This window comes from Erpetoichthys calabaricus, chromosome 1 (assembly GCF_900747795.2).
Source record: "Erpetoichthys calabaricus chromosome 1, fErpCal1.3, whole genome shotgun sequence".
NCBI lineage: Eukaryota > Metazoa > Chordata > Cladistia > Polypteriformes > Polypteridae > Erpetoichthys > Erpetoichthys calabaricus.
In genome coordinates this window covers 290,616,564-290,639,243 of record NC_041394.2, presented here as the reverse complement: position 1 = coordinate 290,639,243, position 22,680 = coordinate 290,616,564, and the positions used below count along the sequence as shown (strand labels likewise).

General features: G+C 37.9%; 1 protein-coding gene across 1 annotated transcript in view; it reads right to left on the bottom strand.

The window, feature by feature from the left end:
* chpt1 (choline phosphotransferase 1) overlaps nucleotides 1–22,680 on the bottom strand; it is a 74,065-nt gene that overhangs the window by 13,984 nt on the left and 37,401 nt on the right. Inside the window, exons 3-4 of the mRNA XM_028816431.2 lie at nucleotides 15,042–15,183; nucleotides 10,242–10,326 (exon numbers count right to left, since the gene is read on the bottom strand). Of these exons, the coding sequence (XP_028672264.1) occupies nucleotides 10,242–10,326; nucleotides 15,042–15,183 (227 nt within the window). The remainder of the gene's footprint in view (nucleotides 1–10,241; nucleotides 10,327–15,041; nucleotides 15,184–22,680) is intronic.

The following is a 22,680-nucleotide window of genomic DNA, read 5'->3' as shown; positions in this document are numbered from 1 at the left end:
AGCCCTGAGAGATGCATAAAAATATTAACTAATCTAGGTCTTCAGAAAGCGGTTGACAATGTCCCATATAACAGGTTTCTGTTGAATTGGCACAGTGAGTAGATGGGAGAAAAACTCATTTAAACACCTAGGGTAAGTACTGGGATTACTGCTCTTTTTAATAAGCAGAAATGATTTTGATAAGAATATATCAAAAATAAGAATATAAAAAAAAAGAAAAAAAAAAGGTTAACTTTGCAGAGGACAAACTAGTTGGGATAGCAGATAATCTATATGCTGCCATCATTACAGAAGGATGTGGACAAAACTGATTGAGGTTTGGGCAAATATTTTGAAATTGAAATTTAAGGCAAATAAATGTATTATATAAAGAAAATGTTAGATTTGAATACACAAGGCAGGCTTCAAACTTGAAAGTACACCTTATTGAGAACTACCTCATAGTGGACTGTTCATTTTGTATATCCTGATAGTATACACAAGCAAACAAAAAAGCTAGGATGTTATATCATGATTTGGGGAGTACAAGTCAAGGGAGGCTATGCTTAAGTTCTATAACACACTTGTGAGGCCTCACAGAGTACTGTATACAGTGTTGGTCCTCATATTATAAAAAGGATGTGGTAGTGCTAGAGAAAGCCTAAAGGAAAGTGACTACGCCGATTCTAGACAGATATGAGCTATGAGGAAAGATTGAGGGAGGTGAACCTTTTTTTTATTTATTTCACCTTAAAAAACTCTGCTTGATGTTATTTTAGAGAAACTTGGTAAAAAGAATTGCCAAGCTTTGTTGTACTGAATGGTCTGTTCTCATTAATATTTTCCTAATCCTCCCAGAAATTAAGTGATTTTGCTTTTTCTTTTCTTTCAGAAACAAACAAAAACCCAGTAATGCAGAAATATATACTGCAAAAAAAAAAATTAAAGGAACACTTTTTAATCAGAGTATAGCATCAAGTCAATGAAACTTATGGGATATTGATCTGGTCAGTTAAGTAGCAGAGGGGGTTGTTAATCAGTTTCAGCTGCTTTGGCGTTAATGAAATTAACAACAGGTGTACTAGAGGGGCAACAATGAGACAACCCTCAAAACAGGAATGGTTTAACAGGTGGAAGCCACTGACATTTTCCCCTCCGCATCCTTTGTTTTTTTCACTAGTTTTGCATTTGGCTACTGGTAGCATGAGGTGATACCTGGACCATACAGAGGTTGCACAGTTAGTCCAACTTCTCCAGGATGGCACATCAATATGTGCCTTTGCCAGAAGGTTTGCTGTGTCTCCCAGCACCGTCTCAAAGGCATGGAGGACATTCCAGGAGACAGGCAGTTACTCTAGGAGAGCTGGACCGGGCCGTAGAAGGTCCTTAACCCATAAGCAGGACTGGTATCTGCTCCTTTGTGAGAGCAAGAACAGGATGAGCACTGCCAGAGCCCTAGAAAATTACCTCCAGCAGGTCACTGGTGTGAATGTCTCTGACCAAACAATCAGATACAAACTTCATGAGGGTGGCTTGAAGGCTCTACGTCCTCTAGTGGGCCCTGCGCTCACTGCCCAGCACCATGGAGCTCGATTGGCATTTGCCAGAGAATTCAGAATTGGCAGGTTCACCACCAGCACACTGTGCTTTTCACAGATGAGCGCAGGTTCACCCTGAGCAAATGTGACAGATGTGAAAGGATCTGGAGAAGCCATGGAGAACGTTATGCCGCCTGCAACATTGTTCAGCATGACTGGTTTGGTGGTGGGTCAGTGATGGTCTAGGGAGGCATATCCATGAAGGAATGCACAGACCTCTACAGCCTAGACAATAGCACCTTGACTGGCACCTTGACTGCCATTAGGTGTCAGAATGAAATCCTTGGACCCATTGTCAGACCCTATGCTGGTGCAGTGGGTCCTGGGTTCCTCCTGGTGCACGACAATGCCCAGCCTCATGTGGAGAGAATATGCAGGCAGTTCCTGGAGGATGAAGGAATTGATACCATTGACTGGCCCCCCATGCTTGCCTAACATAAATCCAATAGAACACCTCTGGGACATTGTTGTTTCGGTCCATCCAACGCCACCAGGTTGCACCTCGGACTATCCAGGAGCTCAGTGATGCACTAGTCCAGATCTGGGAGGAGATTCCCCCAGGACACCATCTGTTGTCTCATTAGGAGCATGCCCCAACGTTGTCAGGCATGCATACAAGCATACGGAGACCATACAAACTGCCAAGTACGATTTTGAGTTGCTGCAATGGAAATTTCAGCAAAATGGACTAGCCTGCTGCAACATTTTTTCACTTTGATTTTCGGGGTGTCTTTGAATTCAGCCCTCTATAAGTTGATAATTTTCATCAAATGATGTGGCATCCTTTCATTCCTAACACATTACCCAGTCTATATCAGCATAGATATCCAGCATAATTTTTTCCCCCCCAATGAGATCTGATGTGTTTTGAAAGTGTTCCTTTAAATTTTATTTTAGCAGTTTATTACTTAGAATGAAAACATCTTGGTGATTCCAGAAGCAAATACAGATGGACATTCCTTAGGTAAATTCCCTGCATTCAAAATGGCTAAGTCCCCGTCACAATACAGAACTTTTGTCGCAATGTTCATTCACAGCTTTTACATAATCTTAGTGAATTATGAATAGTTGAGGCGCGTACTCCTGATGAACAGTCATGTAGTGCGACATCCCCAGTGACTCAGGCATATTTACTGCATTGTGAATCTATAATAATAAAAGGCAAAGCCCTCACTGACTGACTGACTGACTCACTCACTGACTGACTCATCACTAATTCTCCAACTTCCCGTGTAGGTGGAAGGCTGAAATTTGGCAGGCTCATTCCTTACAGCTTACTTACAAAAGTTAGGCAGGTTTCATTTCGAAATTCAAAGCGTAATGGTCATAACTGGAACATATTTTTTGTCCATACACTGTAATGGAGGAGGCGGAGTCACGTATCGCGTCATCACGCCTCCTACGTAATCACGTGAACTAAAAACAAGGAAGAGATTTACAGCACGAGTCACACGCGGGAACGAAGGTAAATGACGTTAATTTTTGACTGTCTTTTAATACTGTGTAAGCATACATATTAACACATGTGCAATTAAACGTGTGCATTTACGGGGTGATTTCTCAGGCTTAAAAGCTCACCTTTTATCAAACGCGGGAACAAAGGTAACTGACGTTGTTCACTGTCTTTTAATACTGTGTAACCATACATATTAACACATGTGCAATTAAACGTGTGCATTTACGGGGTGATTTCTCAGGCTTAAAAGCTCGCCTTTTACTAAAAAGGTAAATGCAAAACTATTTTCAATCAGTTTATTGAAACGCTCCCGTTAAGGATTGCAATAACATATTCGCGAGATAAAACAACGAAGTAGGGGGAAATGGAGGAAGAGCCCAAACAGCGAACAGCAAAAAATTAATTAAACAATTGAGAACGGAGCGAGTGAAGCATACAAGCATGTTCATAAGGGAAACAAAGCACGGTGTAAAACGTAAGTTTAAATTAAGTTTATAGAAACGCTCCCGCTGCGGATTGCAATAACATATTCGCGAGATAAAACTTTCATGAGAAGACACGAGGTATAAACGAACCACACGCCATGGCGCAACGTTAGGGGCAACAGTTTCAACCATTCTATGATCTGCTTCTCGCAACTGAAAGACGGCACATGGCGGATGTTAGCCGACTTGCTGACCGCAACGTTAGGGGCTTCAACTCTGGCGCTGACGCCACATCTCAGTGCCAACACTTTGCAGACTGTACTTAAAAGACACGCCCTCCTCACTGGACAGTTAAAAAGACCAATCAAAGTAACGATGACATCAAGTATTACCCAATCAAAAGTAGGAAAGGAGGCATCTTCATAAAATGCGTGTGGGATGATTTGCATGAGACGCTGCTTTAAAAAAAAAATTATAAAAAAAATACGGGATAAATCCCGTCCAGTATTGATTCAAAACGGGACGCGCAATTTCATTCTCAAACGCGGCACCATTCCGTATTTTAAAGGACGGGTGGCAACCCTACAGTGCCAGGTAACCACCCATACAATCACATTGTGATTCAGACTAGGAATGCAATGAATGTGATTACCCCGATCTACATACAAGGCGAAAGTCTTGCAACATTCAAAGATGATGGTTTGGGATAAGTACACCATACAACATAAAACAGCTTATGAAGCCTTGAACCGAAAAAAGCAAGATCTCAGAGATCGTAAAAAAAAAACATAGGAGGTAATGTCGTTTTACTCGCTGTACATTTTAGTCAAACATTAACAGTTATTCCACAAGGGAGACCAGCAGATCAACTCAACGCGTGTTTAAAATCCATGCTTCTCCCACGCTCGGTTATATGTCGCGTGTTCTCGGGTAGGTGCACCAACAAATGTATACATTTAAGCATGTAATGGGCAAACAAAAAATGAGGTATACCCAAAGGCACTGCAGTAGTACTTAATGTAACTTTACTTCTTAAATGTTAATGTTTTACTGTTTAATAATTTATACGCTTCTTATATGTTGTTCAAATTCTTTTATCAAAATACCACTGACAGCGCAATGCACGATAACATGGAGTGAATACACCATACGCATCCGCCCACGGCTGCCCTGCTGTGCGCAGATAGGAGTTCATTCTACAATAAAATAAAATAAAGATAAAAAGACTAAAACGATCATCACCCATAAAGCGGATAGTAGACGTGACGTACTATATGTGTACCACATTTCAAGTGTATAGGTGAAACGGTTTGCGACCTACAGGTCATTTAAAATCCTGGACAGACACACAAATTGCCACGGTAGCAAATTACAGAAGAAGATTTTACTGTTTAATAATTTATATTTATATGAAATCTGCTTCTTATATATTACTTCATATTCTCATATGATAATGATGTTAATGTTTATATTGATTTCTGTGTTATTAAAACTGCATGTATGTGTGTATATATATATATATATATATATATATATACTAGCAAAATACCCGCGCTTCGCAGCGGAGAAGTACTGTGTTAAAGAGGTTATGAAAAAAAAAAAGGAAACATTTTAAAAATAACGTAACATGATTGTCAATGAAAGCCCGTTTCAGTCAGTAAGTCTTATGTGTGTGTTTATGTATGTGTGTATATATATGTAGATGTGTATATGTAGATATGTATATATATGTATATGTATATAAATGTTTATGTGTGTGTGTATATTATATATATATATATATATATATAAATATAAAAGACAGCAACAGTTATAACAATGACAACACAATTACATTGACAATCATGTTACGTTATTTTTAAAATGTTTCCTTTTTTTTCATAACCTCTTTAACACACTACTTCTCCGCTGCGAAGCGCGGGTATTTTGCTAGTAGACAATAAAACTGCTTCGATTTTGTCACAAATTTGTAATAATGGAATCCTGTGTGTTAGAATTAACAACTGATGAGCACTCATGACTAAGTACAATGTAAACAGAGAAGACCCAAATAAAATCTACAAGATAACAGAGAAAAGGAGAAAAATAAAGAAAAATTGAGGCAGTGTGAAGAACACAGGCAGTGTACCAGCAGAGAAGGATGGTACTTTGAAGCCCATGTAAAATGGTCTGTTCTACATCTTTATGTTTTAATACTACAATAAAGTACGGAAAAGAAAGACATTCCATTCTGATTGGCTGCCAAAACTTTGTTAAACACTTGATTTTTTTGCAGCACAATAAAAAATTTGAAGCTGTACTGAGAAGTAGTGAGGAACTCATGTAACCCATCATTCCCTGCAATTATCTAATCATGTAAATCGGACATTCATCAACTGCAGTTGTTAACTGAGACATGCTCTTTGACTGAAAGTTGTGCCGTGTGATGCCAGCCTTATGCAAGCAGGATTAAGCTTTACTTCTGACTCAGTCTTGTTTCCAGGTTGGGGTGGTTGCAGCGAAATACAGACTTAAAGTTCAGTTTATTCTATGTTTGAATTTTTTCAACGTGTCCTGGGCTTGCCCCCCAGGTCTTCTAGTGGACTGTACATAGTAAGTCATCCCTGGACAGCACCCATGAAGAATCATTGTTATATATTTCCATACAATTTTAACTGGCTCATTTCTATTAAGTGGAATAGGGGGTTCTACTTCAAGATCCTTCTCTATTGATAAGCACTTCACCTAATCATTAAGTGTTTCTGCCACCTCTGTGCAGCCTTATCCTTCTACTCACAGACTAGACCTATGACTACCGGTACGAATGGGTTTGCATATTGGCCAGTAACTCAAAAGTCCAAAGACTTACCTCCAATTTAGACAGCACTGTCCAAAACAAATTTGAAAATCTGCTACCACACCACCTATTTATTGGTGAATCTGACATCCACCTTTACCCTCACTTGTGAGCTAGAATGTGAGGCACTTCTCCATGTGGGACATCTCCTATTCTGTGCCAGAAGTCACAGTAAACCCAAAAGTTGAAAATCAGCCCTCAGCACCCTAAAGTGGATACTCTCCAGGGGCCTCACGTATAAAACGGTGCGTATCCACAAAAATGTTACGTAAGCCAGTTTCCATGCTCAAATCATGAGGTATAAAACCTAAACTTGCCGTAAAGCCATGGACATTTTTGCGGTAGCTCATACCCTGGCATACGCAAGTTCTACGCTCGGTTTTGCAAACTGGCGGCACCCAGCGTCAAAGCAGTGCTTTTGCTCCAGTGTGATATCCCTTTCTTTTTTAGATCCACATCCCTGACGCGGCTTTATAAACACACTGAAATTAACCGCATATTGTTTATTAGTTTAAGCCATCCGATTGTAATTAACCTATAACAATATAATGGTCCATGGAATGGCCAAACGATTCCAAATACCATAGCTGCTTTAGCGTTGTTCCTCTCACTGCACCTTCTTCTACTTTCAGCTGCTCCCGTTAGGGGTTGCCACAGCGGATCATCTTTTTCCATATTACTCTCACTGCACCACTCGGAGCAGCTGATCGGAAAGAGAATTAAAATCGGTACACAGAATCAAGCACACACTGCCTCAGCCATTCGCTATTTGAACTGCTCTCATCCGACAAACGCTTCAGAGCCTTTCCTGTATGGACCTCGCGGTTCGGAAACGGTTTCATCCCAAGAACTATAAACGCACTCAATCAATCCATCAAGTGCTCCTTATAGAACTGTTTGTACTTACAAGTACAATTACCTCACTGTAAACTTGCGATAGTTATAACATTGCACAACCTGCGCCACTTCATAAAGTGTGTATTTACATATGATGACGATATCATTTTTAAGATGAAATGCAGCAAAATGTCTATTACATTTTGCAGATAAAATGTTAACGTCATTTAAATAATCTATATTGTTAATAATTAAACATGTGAGGACACGGTGTCGCAGCGCTAGCGGCGAGCTGGTGACCCGATTATTCCTGCCTCGCGCTGTATTCCTCCTGGGGCTGGCGCGACACTGGAAAGATAGATGGATAGAATAATTAAACATGTACTACGAAGATATTTCAATGTTCCTTAAAAGTTCTGAAGAATCGGCGTTCTAAGCTTACAGATGGCTTAACATCTATTACAGTGCTGATTGTGTGGCGATTGGTTACTTGGAGAAAGAAAAGGAAGGACAGGAATTGGGGGTTAGTACGTTTGAGGGAGACAGTACTGCTGCAGTAAATTATTTAATCGAAGGTCGCGCACGGCGCAGTAAGCATCTTGCAGGAGGCAGGAACAATCTGTGAACGAGGCGCCTGCTCGTCACTATCACTGTGCCACCGTGTTCCCATGTTTAATAACATGCTTTAATTCCTATCATCATGAAAATGATATCAAGTGTACATCTCAGTATTTTAATTATTCAGAGAGCTGTAATATCACAAATGTGATGGATTCTGTGTCCTGTCGGAGGAAGAGAAAGCCCATTTAAGAAGCATGTAGTGATTCACACACAGAGCACATAGAAGAACACATACAAAACAAAACATTTAACATGCTACTTTAGTTACGATGGTATTTGAGAAACTAGTAAATTAAACTTGTGAATTTCCCCTTGGGATTAATAAAGAATCTATCTATCTATCTAAACGATTTAAAGATGAAGTTTATGATGTTCTACTTTAATGACAAAATAAACTACGTGATTGAAGTGGAAATTTTGAGATCAAAGTTGGCATTTCAAGCTTTTTTCTCACCGTGTCCATATTTTTTTTTTTTTCTCTGTACCCTAATAAGCTTTGATATGACACTCAGACAGTGGGCTACGACTCGCCTTTTCACAGCAACTTTGATATCTGACCGCTTTTTTTTTATTTCGGGCACTGTGCGACTTTGTGAACATGAACTTTCGTGTTTCTCCAACACTGTCTCTCGATCAACTTCCTTTTGTTGATTATATCACTGTTTAAACCACTAAATAGCAAGTTTTTCCTTGCCTCCACTTGGTATTCGCTGAAATTCTTCTATTTTCCCCCAGCGCTTTTGCCATTATCTTTTCACAGAAGGCGGGGCTTAAGGGCTATTTATATTGATTTGCATATTCAAAGAGGCGTTAATTCTGGGAGGAGTTGGAGCGTTACAGCAGGCATGTGCACATGCATTACTTTTCACGCTGACCGGGATTTATGTAGCAGAAGAAGGTGGAAGTTGGCAAATGCACAGATTTATGCATCTGGATTTTTTTGTACGTACGAACATTTCCGCTTCTGTCCGTATGCCACGTTATAGTGTGAATTCTATGCACGGCATTATGCATGAGGCCCCAGGTCTCTGCATGTTACTATTCCATGGATGGCACTTACAAGCAGGACAGGAGACAAGATGCATGCTGAAGAGTCACATGCTCGCTTAAAATTGACAAATTAATGCAGACTATGTGAACACAATTTGCATTTCAAAAAAAGGGAACTGAAAGGAAAAAAAAAAAGTGTAGGATAAGTATAGCACAAAATGTATGCTAATTATAAAAGGAGAATATTTAGAACCACTATTCATAGCTCCTAAAACCCAAACCGGGAAAAGGCATGTACAGAAAATGAATACACTGAAGAATGATATTTCATAGTTCAGCTTTTCCCAATTAGGAAGGAGCTTGACAAGAAAGAGCAAAGGATAAAAGGCACTGGCCAGAAGAAAAGGGAAGTCCCAGGGACCACCACAAGTAAAGAGTCAGACAGTAGCAAGAGGATAGGATACCATTGCTAACTTAGATAAAATGGATCTTGTTGCTCTCTTTAAAGGAAAGTGCAGTGGACATAGAAGTCCAAATCTTTAGCAGCTACACAAGGCTCCAAAATGCAGACAAAACTAACCTTTGTAATTACTCAGGGATTTGGCTAGAATTAAACTTGGAGAGGGGTTTTAAAATAACCTTGGGTCAGTCAAACAAAGAAGCCTTGATCTGGAAGTAGAGATTGGGTGAGGGCTCACTGATGAGAGCTGGAGGCCATGTTTGTTAAAGACAGGAACAGAAGGCAAAGGGGACAGTGCTTTTTCATACTACTGGTAAAGTGGGAAAAATGTACGACCCATCTCACTCAAACACGGGAAAAGATGGATGCAGAAAGTAGAAGAGATTTTTTTGTTGTGTGTGTTTTGGTTTACTTTGTACTTTCTGAAAAGAAATATGGGTGTGTCACATCAAATAGCTTGAATTCAATCAATATTTAATTTTATATAAAGAGCTTAACTGGTGCATGTTTGCATTGTTCTTTATCAGAACCATATAAAAAAGAAAAAATAAATTCACATCCCCTTACAAGATGCTTCATAAGGTAAACAAGATACCAATACAGTAGCAAATAACGGTAGACCTTTCATATTTAGCTGACCAAGTACACAGTGCGATAGTGGCAGTTCTAGTAGGGCATCTACAACTGTCATAAATATGAACTGTAATAAAGAAACACATTAATCTTTGTAATTCTAACCTTCCAGGAGAAAAAAAAAATGGCAATGAAAAAAGAATTAATAGAAAGATATTATCATTAAGTAAATGGATTAAATAATTTTCATTCTATCTCAGTGAACTCATTTCAGCAGAGGTCACGTAAGCTTGTAGCAAAATCTTGAAATGCCTGAAATATGCACAGCATAGCATTCATATGCTTAAAACGTACTAAGTTTGCAAGGACACAAAAAGTTCACTTCAAACTCCAATTATTCAGCATAAAATCAAGTCAAGATTTCAAACCTTAAGTACAAATATTATATTTTTAATTAACATATTACCCTGTATTCCCACAAACCAATTCCTCCAAAGGCGGTCATCACATACATTATCGTGATGGCAACTTGGACTTCGGTGACATCAACTCTACAAAAGAAAAAAAAACATGATTTTGTAAATGAAAAACAATACAACCAACCAATATATGCAGCAAGTAAAATAAGTACAAATGAATTATTTTTATTAGTGTAGAACTGACTAAAAAAAAAAAAAACAAAAAAAAGCTGCGTCTATCCAACAAAAATCCAAATGCAGCAAAGAGTCTGACTCACTGAATACGGTTTGCATTAAATTAAGTAAAATGGGGGGTTCCCATGTACAAAGCTCTGAAAGGGAGAGAAAAGACAAATATCACAGCCAAAATCAGTTTGATTTATTCCAGCAACTAAAATTTACAATGAAGGACAGTGTAACAGAAAGTAATAATGAAAAAGACAAGCTGCCAAATGATTATTCTTATAAGAAACCATGGCCAACTACTATGCACCTGTGAGTATTGTGGCATGAACACAACAACTGCAGCATATTTGTGCTTTTGATTTTCAAAAGAACATTCTCAAACAAGCTCTTTGTTAAATGTGAAGGATAAATTGGTCAGATATACCTAAATCCACTAAAATCACATTGTTAGGTGACCAGAGAGAAAGAAGTACAGACCAGGAAGTACGCAAACACAGCTATGGTAACTATGTGCCCAAATATTAAATGTTTAAATTGACTTTTTTTTTTTTTTTTTTTTTTTTTTTAATAAAGATTTCTAATATTATTAAAATGTGTAAAATCCACACACAAAAGTCCAAATTTCAGAGTATCAGTCATATATTCAATATCGCATTACAACTGTTTTAACTAGTTTCATTTTGATGTTAATTTGTTTGCAAATTCTCTCCACTCAGGAATTGTTCATCTTGAAGGAAATATTTCTGATTAGATACAGGCATTTTTATCGACAATTCCTACCAACACTTTTATCTGATAGTGTAATGCCCATGTGATCCACAAACAGTAATAAGAATGTTTACATGACATTTTACTTTAATATCATCATTACCCCGATTTCTGTTCAAAACAGTGAACTAAAAAGTCTAGATGGTTAAAATCTTTCTAAATGTACCATTTTTTTTGAAAAATAGAATATTAAGTGTTCTTACGATTTTACCTGCTCTGTTGCCTCACAAACATTTTCATACTTTTCTCAGAAATTAAAAATATACATATAGGTTAGCATCACATTTATAAATCGATGTGGATTTTTTAGATAGATAACTAAAGTAATATGTGGGCAGCAAAGATGGCTGATCACTGATACATACTGTACTGATAGATGTTGGAAATGTTTTTAGGAAAGTTTAAATATTAGATTTTCCTAGAAAAAAAAAAAATCTGACTGAAAAGAAAAAATATCTCTCTATAGTATATCTACACACACACTAAGACATCTGATGGTTATTTTAGTTACAAGATGCAAAAAATGTTTAAGGGATTAATGAACAAATAATCCATGCACATATAAATAACTTAAAAGATGCATACATAATTAAAATATATATCTGCATCAACTTTGCATTGTTTTATAAACATTGCTATTGTTATACAATGAGGAGTATGCTGGACACTGACTTATCCTGCTTTACTTATTTAATTTTAATTTTTAAAAGCTTGCCAGTTTGATTTGCACATATAACAACTGCTGAAAGAAAGAGTACCGGTCTACTGGACTTAATAATAATAATTATTTATTACATTTATATAGCGCTTTTCTCTGGGGGGTATTAAATTTGAAGATTTAACAACATTGCATTTATATAGCACTTTTTCAAGAAACTTATTTTTGATATAGAGGGGAGGAGAAACCAATGTGCAGCATATTCACCAGGATGATGGGACGGCAGCTATTTTTGAGCTAGTATGCTCACCATACTAGTTATTAGGTGGTGAAGAGGTGAGAGATAGTTAGCAAATTAGAGATGAGATGAATAGGAGGCCAGAATGACCTGAACAACCTCAGCCAGGACACTGGAAAACATCCTACTTTTCACGAAAGATGCCCAAGGATCTTTTATGACCAAAGAAAGTAGGACCTTGGTTTTACATTTCATCTGAAGTATGGTGCAATTTTTGCAGAAGTGTCCTCATCACTGCACTGGAGCATTGGATTTCACACTCAAACCACATGGTAAGCGCTGCTGCTGGTCTTAAAAACTCTTCCTGCAACAAACCAAGTTTTTCTTAGGTGGTCTCCCACCCATGCTCTGGCTATGCCCAAACATGCTTAGCATCTGGTCAATTACCTGTTCTGAAGTGCATAAGAAAACCGACTTGACTCTATTTTAATTACATAATCAACATAAGGGCAAATCAATCATAGTTTGGGGCCACCCAGAAATTTATGCTTAATAGAAATTCATAACTTTAACTAGGTACTATAAAACTGATTTAAAAATATACTCAAGGCATTAATTGTGTTATGATGTCCATTACTGTTTCAAATGACTAGTGCGGAGTTCATTATTCAGATATAGCTGCAAAGCCCCAATCCAGCAGCAATTCCTTTAGGGTTCTAATGGTAAACTCCCTTAGCCTATCCTTCATTAGTCATGTTTAGATGCATATTAATTATTACAGAAAACTTTCTAATTGTATTAGCACCACTGAAACCTGTTATTCTGTTCACTTGTGTTGTAAGGTACTGGCAATCACTAAAGTTCAGTTCTGGGTTCAAAATGAAACAGCTTTCTCAAGAAACAGGTCAGTGTTTTTTTTATTTTTTTTTGCAGAACGAAGGCTATTCCATATAACAGATCGCTAATGAGCTGAAGATTTTGTACGAAAGTGTCCATTATTGTTTTGAGGGTGAACTGGATCTAACCAGTATGGAAAAAGAGAGGGAAGGTCAAGATTGCCGACATAAGAGGGTAAGGACATCAGAATCTGCAGTCTGAGAAACAAAAGCCTTACTGGTCTTCTTTAATTAGAGTACATGTCAAAACCAGTATCATCAGGGAAAAGATGATTCGGGATGCTAGTCTTAGTGTTACGTGAAACTGGCAAATAATTCAAAAAAGGTTAAAAATGGGGCAAAAAAATAGACACTGGACAGAAAATGACTGGAAGCATATTATACTCAGGATTCCAGTGTCATCTTTTCTTTGTTGCAGAAGACACTGGTACTTGGTGTGTACTTAGTGAGGACCAGTGAGGTGTTTGTTTTTCACACTACATACTCTCTCCTCTAAAGCAATTTCCTAGCCTGGTCATATTTAGATCTCCCTCTTCTTTAAAGACAGTAACAGAAATCTTCAGTTCCTTGACCATCTGTCACATGGCATGCCTTCTTTCTGGGGGGTTGAAAGGTTTTATTTTGGCAATTTCTGAACCCAGAACTGAACTTTCAAAATGCCAGTACCTTGTAAGACAAGTAAACAGGATAATAGGTTTCAGCGGTGCTATTGCAGTTAGAAAGGTTTCTCTAATAACCAATTAGAATTAACAACTAATTAAGAATAAACTAAGGGAGTTTAACATTAGGAAACTAAGCGAAGTGCTTCTGAACATTGGGCTGTGTAGCCATATGTGAATAATTATAAATAAATAAAACAAACAAACTCAGTCATTTCAGGCTGTAATAGCCATTATACATACCGCTATAAACAATGTAATTATTTCTTGACAAAAAGTATCAATTTTTATCTAAACACGAACATTTCTGGGTGATCCCAAACTTTTGACTGGTACTGTATATTGGCTTAAATTACAAGAGTCAGAGATACCATAAACCACAAATCTGGGGTTTTGTGTACTGACTCCACAGCAATGCCAGTAGGGTTGGCCAAAGGGTTGACTGGATGCTGACGTAATGATGGATGCAAATTTTGCTTAGGCACAGAAATACATAATTATGCAATGCCCAATATTCTCAACTAATGTACCTTTAATCCACTTCTAGCCGTTGAATACTGCAGGTATTTCAGAATGATGGAGGCTTTTTACCCGACTTCCTTAACATGTTCTGCAGTTTTATTTTTAGTTATAAATAGACTAGGGTTTTTATAAAGAAACTTCCATGGTCAGAGGTTTCAGCACATTTCACTCTCTGTGCCTAAAGAAATCTAACCACATCATATTTTTCAGCAATCGCACAGCAGAGTGTCCATGTTCAGTTGCCCTTGTCATCAACTAGACTAATGGCAGAGTGATACACTGGGCATGTTGGAACTACTTATAAGCCATCCCGAACATGTATTGCATCAGCTTTTATCTGTTGTGGTTACCATGGATTTTTCAGATAGCCTTTTTCTTTGTACTTTACCCTCTTATTTTGAATCCAAGCACATTTTCAAATGCACTTGTGTATGTTATTGGTTGCTTTTTCTAAATTATAAATCAAAAAGGAATTCTGCTGGGATTAAGTCATGAACTATTGAATTTTCCTAATTTAAATTAACAAGTTAAAAAAACAATGTGGATAAAAATTACAAATGCTACCCTAAAGTAGGAAATATTAGTGAGGAAGGAACTGGACAAATTAAGTACAAGTTAAGAGATGCTTGCGAGGCCAAATCTAAAATAGAATGCAGTGTTGCTCCTATATATATAAAAAAAAAAAAAAAAAAAAAATAAGGAAGCTTAAATCATTAGTAGCATATATGAGAATTAGAATCTTCTACCATCAACTAAAAAATGAAATTCAGACTTAACTAGCAGTTTAAAAAAATTTCAATATTTTTGAAGTTGGGCATTTTTCATGTAGAAAAAACAAACACAGGTATTGGGACATTTAAAATAGTTTTATCAGTACTTACAAGCCAAATCTCAATGTTCCTGAAACATATGTTTGCCAGTGGGCACAGTAAAACATGAACATGCCAACAAAGCCACAGAAGAACATCCAGTTTGGATAATTTCCCATTCCAACTGCAATGCATGATCCCACAGCAACAAAAACTGGAAGGGAAGGAACAATAATCAGACGCAGTTTAACAAACATAACATTTTCGCTTCCACTTTAACCCGGCTGAGGGATGCTAGAGGCTGTACTGGAATTACTAAGCACAAGACAGTTGCCCTGGACCAGGCATTGCATGGCCCTTTTAGTGCACAAATCCACACACTTATACAACAGCCATTTTAAATTATTTTCAATCTACAATTAACCTAATAACCAAAATGTGGTCTTTCTATACTATGTAATCCTAGCTTGCAGACATGAATCCTAGTTATTCATTTAATTTTCATCAGTTTGTATTCCTTATCCTTCAACTCAGTAGACCCTAATCTTAGCCATCACAGCCAATAGTGGCTAGCAATATCATAATTAGAAACTAATCCATGCTGTATATGGATCAAGTTATCAAATTTGTTAGATTCTTTCCACTCTCGATCTGCAATCTTAGAAGAAATTACCAGTAGTGTGTTTTGTTTTCCCAGTAAATCTCAGACAGAGGCTTATCACACAGCATAACAGGGCATACACATTTATTCAGTAGCCCATTACAGACATGTAGGATGTACCAGGAATTTACTGGCAAACTGCTGGAGCATGGGCAGGTAAGAAAACTGACCGATGGAATATGCATGCAAAACTTTTTTTTGCCCTGAACAAGAAATGTCAACATTAAGGAGAATTGACCATCCTAAAAGGCTCTGGTTATCATGTAAACAGGTCTAAAACTATCTCTCTCTATATAAAAGAAAATCCTGGAATGGAAAGCAAATGCAAGGCTACGATACGTGATAATCTCGAAAGACATTTTAAAGACCCACAAGACCAAGGAGACTTGCCACGGTGCGTCTCACGGGGACCGTAAACTGAGAATTGGTGCCAAGAGATTGTCCCAGGGCCGTAGCAAAAAGGACAGCGGCTGTACCAGCTTTAAAAAGATCAAAGGGCAGCACAACAGCAGCTACCCCAACCGAACACGAGCAGCATTATATATCCTGCAAGAAAGAATTCAGCCACACCCGCGGCCAGAAATAAAAGACAGGTATTGCTTTTACAACGTCACACGAGACCAGGCAGTGAGCCATCATTTAAAACAAGTCAACAGACCTCTAAGCTAGCAGTTGTTGGATTGCTTTTGGCAGGCAAGCATCATGGGCTCTGGGCTCTTAAAACAACGACATGTGACAGGCAGAAGAGGCAGCTAGCAAGCAGCAAAAAGACAGCAAATGATCCAAAGACATATCCTTAGCGTACGTTCAGCCGCAACACCCTTCACAACACGAGCAGTACTATATGTTTGGGAAGAAAGAGATGTAACCATGCGCTGGGCAGGAAATAAAGAAACAAGTATTGTTTTTACAAAAGTTTTTAAAGTAAAAGTGAAAATAATGCATATGTAACAATTCACAAGAAAATAATCTCTTTAAATTGTAGATTGCCTGCCTAAGGTAAAGTCATCCTTGATGAATGGGGACATGGGAATGAGGGGTCCTTTCATCGGATTAGCGCTATTTCAGATGTGGAATGGCAAAATGGGGGAGGAAGCTTGATGAATGAGGTCTCCAGGACTTAAAACAAATCCAAATCATATTATGTGATATCATCTAATGTGAAATTCTACTCCGTACTTCTAGAATTTTTATTTTTAAACTGTATTGAGGATTTATTCTGTTCTATGTATTGTACTGTATTGTATTGACCCCCTTCTTTTGGACACCCATTGCACGCCCAACCTACCTGGAAAGGGGTCCCTCTTTGGTTTTTTTTTGGGAGTTTTTTCTGGTCTTCTTAGAGGGTCAAGGCTGGAGGGATGTCAAGAGGCAGGGCCTGTTAAAGCCCACTGCGGCACTTCTTGTGTGATTTTGGGCTATACAAAAAATAAATTGTATTGTATATCCGGTAAACCAAACACAGGTGTTGGCAAGCGAAGCGAGCAGGGGGTGAAGCCCCCTAGTCTTTATAATAATTTTCACCAAAAACAACAGAAATAGTTAGCTTTGTGAGGTCAACAGTTTGAAATGAATTGTAAATAGGACAGACTTTTAAGTAAGGTTCTATTCGCGATTTTCTCTTAGTGAGGAGAGAAAATATGAAACACTATTACCATGTCATAACAACAAGAAAAACAAACAGTAGCACAATCCTATCTGATTTAAAAACACCGAAAGAATTTACAAGCACAGGATCTTTTCGAATAACAGAAGAACCACAGTGGTGGAGACTGCACCTGCTTAATAAATGCACGAGTAACAGATGAAAACAACAGAGTCCTAGCTGATCAACTTCATCCCCAAAGATAGAGAAAGCAATACAGTGTAGAGGAACAAGTGCATCTCCCCAGCTGCCTGTCAGGGATGATGGTAAGAAGTATTATACAAGGCTTAACAACTGACAAAGAAGAAATGAGCTTTGCATTATGTTTTCTCTTTCCAGAATTGTAGAACCTTTCCAGAATTGTAGAACCTCCACCTTCTGTTGAGTTACTTTACTGCAGTAGTTATTGGGTAAATAAATATAATGTAGCTCTCTGGTGCAATTTAGAGAGAAAGCACATATTCATGAACACAAACTACTTTAAAATGAATGTGTGAATTTCTGTAACAACATTAGTTGCTAACAACTTGAACTGGCAAAGTTCAAAAACAAACAAAACTTATAAAAAATATAAACATTTAATAGAAATACAACAGTACTTGTCCAAAAGCCCACAACCAACCAATTAAAAAAAAAATACATTTAGACATATTCGTCAAATTTGTGTAGATGATCCCAACAATCAAGATAATCCACGTATCTCTCAGCTTATTGGGCAAGTACTAAAAGGAAACTCAGTCTTAGCTTTGATAGTCCTGAACCATTTATCATCTAGAAGGAAAATGAACAGACAACGTAATTCAGTAGGCACCAAGTTGATATGAATTCTGATGGTGCGGGTCAGCTCCATGCTACTCCGGGAGCCTCTTGAACCTAGCTACCACTGATAACCTAAGCAAGGGATAAGCCTGGTAGGACACACACATCCAGCCAAGGGGCAGATGCAACATGAATTGTGCTTTTATATTGGTAACTTATAGGATTAGATTGGCCCAATCAGTACCACTCCTCATTTTTAAGTGTGCCAAGATGTTTTTGAAAGTAGCCCAACAGTAAAACTATATCAAACCAGATCTAAATAAACTTTGTCACAAGTCAGCTAAAACAGAGGACTCAAAAAGACAAAAAGGGGAAAGTAAAAGACAAGCATAGTGTTTAAGAGATGAACGGACAGAAGCATATGCATTCAAAGCTACTTTGTCTGGTTTTCACATGTGCTTAGTAAGCCAGGGGAATTCAAGCAATAAAAATTCAGTTTTGAAAGAATTCCACTACAAACCATTCATCATTCATTGAAAAGTATCCAGCTGGAGATGTTAGGAAAGCAGCACTCACTGAAGTGAAGCAAAATCTGAGCAGACTAAGGTAATGCTATCCAACTAGATAAAATCCTCCGATAGCACAGTTACTGTCAGTTTTGAGGGGTCTTGGCAGATTATAATACACGAAAAGCCCTTCAGCGATGCTGAATATGTTAAGGAGTGGTTATTAATTATATCATTTATATATCTGAAATCGATAAACAAGTTATAATTACATAATTAAGAAACTTAAACAGACAAAGAGACCACTGTGAATATTATAAAAAATATCAGCAAGTCAGGAAATAAGATTTACAGTCATCTCTGTATTTCTCTATTGCAAATGATGAATGCTGCAATACAGATGACATAAACAAGGGCAGGCATTCTGTGTAGTATGCATAATACCACCAAACATTTGATTTCTGTTACAAGTGATAGTGCACCAAATATGAGAGGGTCATAAAAAGGATTTGGAACACAGTAGATCACAATGTATTTTCAATGTATGGTTCATCAAGTGGTGTTGTGTGCCCAAACATCTCCAGCTCAATTTCAGGAAGTGGTGAACGATACTATACAGACTATAAACAAAATTATGGCATAGGGATCAAGTCACACACAATTCTGAATTACTCAGTGTTGTAAATTGCACATATTCTGTCCTTGTCGTGCACAACAGAGTTCAGCATGTTACAGCTTTTCAAAATGAGAAGAGTTACTGTTATGGTGTATAAAATCTACATCTTATTCTGCGTTATATTTTGCTCAGTCCCAACAAGATGAATTCAGATGTAGGAGGCATTATAATAAAAAGGCATATCCTCTTCCCTTATACCTGCCTTTTATAACAGTTGTTCATAGCTTAGTGGTAATTTGGTTTACAGCCTGGGAAAGGAAGCCTGAGCTGATACCTCAGGCTATTGATTACTTTATGGATGGACATCTGGGACAACAATTGGGTTTACGGCCTGGGAAAGGAAGGCTGAGGCAATATCAAAGAACTTTATTACCTGGGGAGCAAAATTCATCCATCATGTTGACAGCCAGCCAATCAGGTGCATGGAACATTCATGTGCTGTGAAACCATGGCATGAAACTTTATAATAAATATGCCTCATTTTGAGAGAAACGGCAGCAGAAGAAGAAGAGAAACAGTGACGACGGAAGAGCAACGTCAGAGAATAAAACAAAGGCACATGTGACCAGTTTTCACCCGATCGTCAGTTAACAGCATTCTCATGAACATTGATAGCTAAATCAAACACCGCCCTGGGACTTTCATCCTTGACATCACTGATTCCTTTCAGTAAGCTTTTTAAAGACTATTTTATACAGACTTTACTATCAATATTATTTTTTATTACTTATTATTGTTCTTTAATAAATAGTAACTTGTTTTCATCTTTCTATGCTTTGTCTTAATGTCTAGAGTGATTGAAGTAATAAGGTAGATTTCTAAGAGCACCTGGCGTAGCTGGAGATTTTGCCATTAGCTCTGTGCTGCGGGGTTTTAAGGCTGAGAGTGAGGGCGCCACTCAATAGTTAGGGACAGTACGAGAAGGCTTTCTTGGCTGATAAATGGCCTATAGTCAAGGATACTGAGTCTTTGTATGTTTTAATATTTTCTTGGAGACCAAAAGTAACATTTAGGTCTGAGGTCTATTTAAAACATCGTATGTTGTTCATGCCGATAATAAATAAGTCTCTTGATGTGCTGAGAGAATGACAAGTTGTGTTATACCTAAAGCATTTGTGTGGTTTTTAAGTGCTAAAAGTTAGCCAACTGTGTGTGTCATTTGTAGGGTACTGTTGTGGTTAGAGTCTGAGTGTGTGTGAATCTATGTATGTATGTGTTATTATTTAGGGTGTGGGAGTAGACCAATCCAATAACGAACTTGACAAAGAAAAGGGTAAATAGACGATAACACATTTAGTGTTGTGATGTGAGATTTTACATATAATTTGATGAATATTTTGTATGACTTTATTTGTAATTTAGGCATAGCAATATAATTTAGGTGTTTTACACCCCCACCCCCTTAGGAATGGGTCTGTTTGAATTTTACGACAGGATTTGGGGGATGTGTCTTAAACCAGTTTGCCGAGTGTTTCTTTGCTAAAGTCATTTCTACCCCCGCAAATAGGCTAAGGTGTACTTTAACATACGGTTTGAGGGCAGGTGTTAAGATGTTCTATTCCTCCATTGGTCTGAGGTATGGCTGTTTGGAATTGGCTTGTCTCAGAGGCCTTTAAGTACCATGATGTCCTATTGACTCTAGTGGTTGGACAGAACATCTATAAATGTATGTGTTTAACCTCACAATCTCTCTCTTACCAACCAACATATGATGAAGTAGTATTTCTCTCTTGTTAACCTGTGATGATGAAGACAACACAATGAAGAGCACAGTTTAGCAGCCATTTTGAACAGATATGTGGCTGAAAGCACCAATGATGCCTTAACTAGAGACATTTAAGTATCTACAAGTCTGTGTGCCGCCTGAACTACATATCACCATTTAATCAGGTTGTATGGTTGCCAATATTCAAATGTACTTTGCATTTTGTTATTATTTATGAATATTATCAGTAATACATTATTTTATGTGTAACTTAACTTCTGCTTGTCTTTTTACTACAACTAATTGACTTAGGTTATAGATATAGAAGGGAAGGTGGGAATAAGTTATATACTATAATACCTTACAGTGGTAAATCTGTGAGATTAGGCATTCTAAGGCTACATAATAATACAATAGGGAAAATAGAGCAATATATATTACTCTACCGAGACAAAACAGTTACCGTAGATACTCGCATATTAGTCGATCTCGCAGATAAGTCGAGTGTATTTTTAAGGCGAAAAATTACGAAATTTGTTATGAGACCCGCATAAAAGTCGAGGGTAAAACTTGACAGCTATCAAAGATAGACGGCGACATTCAGCTGTTAATGGCGACAAAACTCACTGTCATGTCACAGGCATTCCCTCTGTGCTTGGAGAAATGCTAGACTCGTTGACTCTGCAAATAATCCTTGCGTGTGCGGAGTTGCGAAATGTAAACAAATGTAAACAAAGGCAAGATGGCGTTGATATGTCACAAGGGAGCAAAGCGAGTGCAGAAAACACTCGGCAGATGATGTTTTGCACATTATCGCTGAGTCGGACTCTGATTTTTCTGAATCGGATTTTATTGACAGTGATCAGGAATCGAGCAAGAGAGTGAGAAGCCAGCATCAGCTGATCGGACACCAGCCGATGCCGCGCCAGCTGATCGGCTGCCAGCTGAAAGCATTCGCGCAGCCGATACACCTACGGCAAGCTTTGCGTGGGAGGAATACCCAGACATTGATCCGTGGGAGCCGAACTGGCTACCGGACTTCACAAGACAGCATGGCTTGCTGTAGGACATGACAGATCACCCGCTGCTGAACTACTTCAGGCTGCTCTCTCCTGATGCTGCTTTTCAGCTACTGTCAGACGAGACAAACAGGTAGGCAGAGATATTTTCTGAATCGCGGGCTGCGCTTGCATCGCATTGATAGCGTGCGTTGCCTTAGTTCTTTTGATTCCAAATCTGGTTGCATGTGGCAGCTAATGGTATGTTTGTTATCCAAAACCTGCAAAAGCTAATACTCAAATTCAAGTATTTCACAGTTTAAAGAATTATTTAATGAAATTAGAAAAAAAACTATCTAATTAGCAATAGTGTTGCTGGCTTATAATTATTTCAAAGACCATGGGAAACGGCAGATGACCGGTGACTTAACACCGTGAAGCGCTGAGTGTACAATGTCATTACCCAAATTCTATGGACAATTGTGTGTACAATGTCATTACCCAAATTCTATGGACAATTGTGTTGGCCCGCAGATAAGTCAACCCTGTTTTTTTTTTTTTAATTTTAAGGCATAAATTTTTCGACTTATACGCGAGTATCTATGGTACCTATCAGCTTTTAATAAATTTTTTAGCTGGAGAAGTTTTACTTTTTGGTTGATGTAACTTTATAGTTAAATGGTCTTAATGTAAAACTGCAAGGCAATAGAAACATGATTATTTCGCTTCAGAAGAGGTTTTTCACGTTTGAGCGCAAGCTT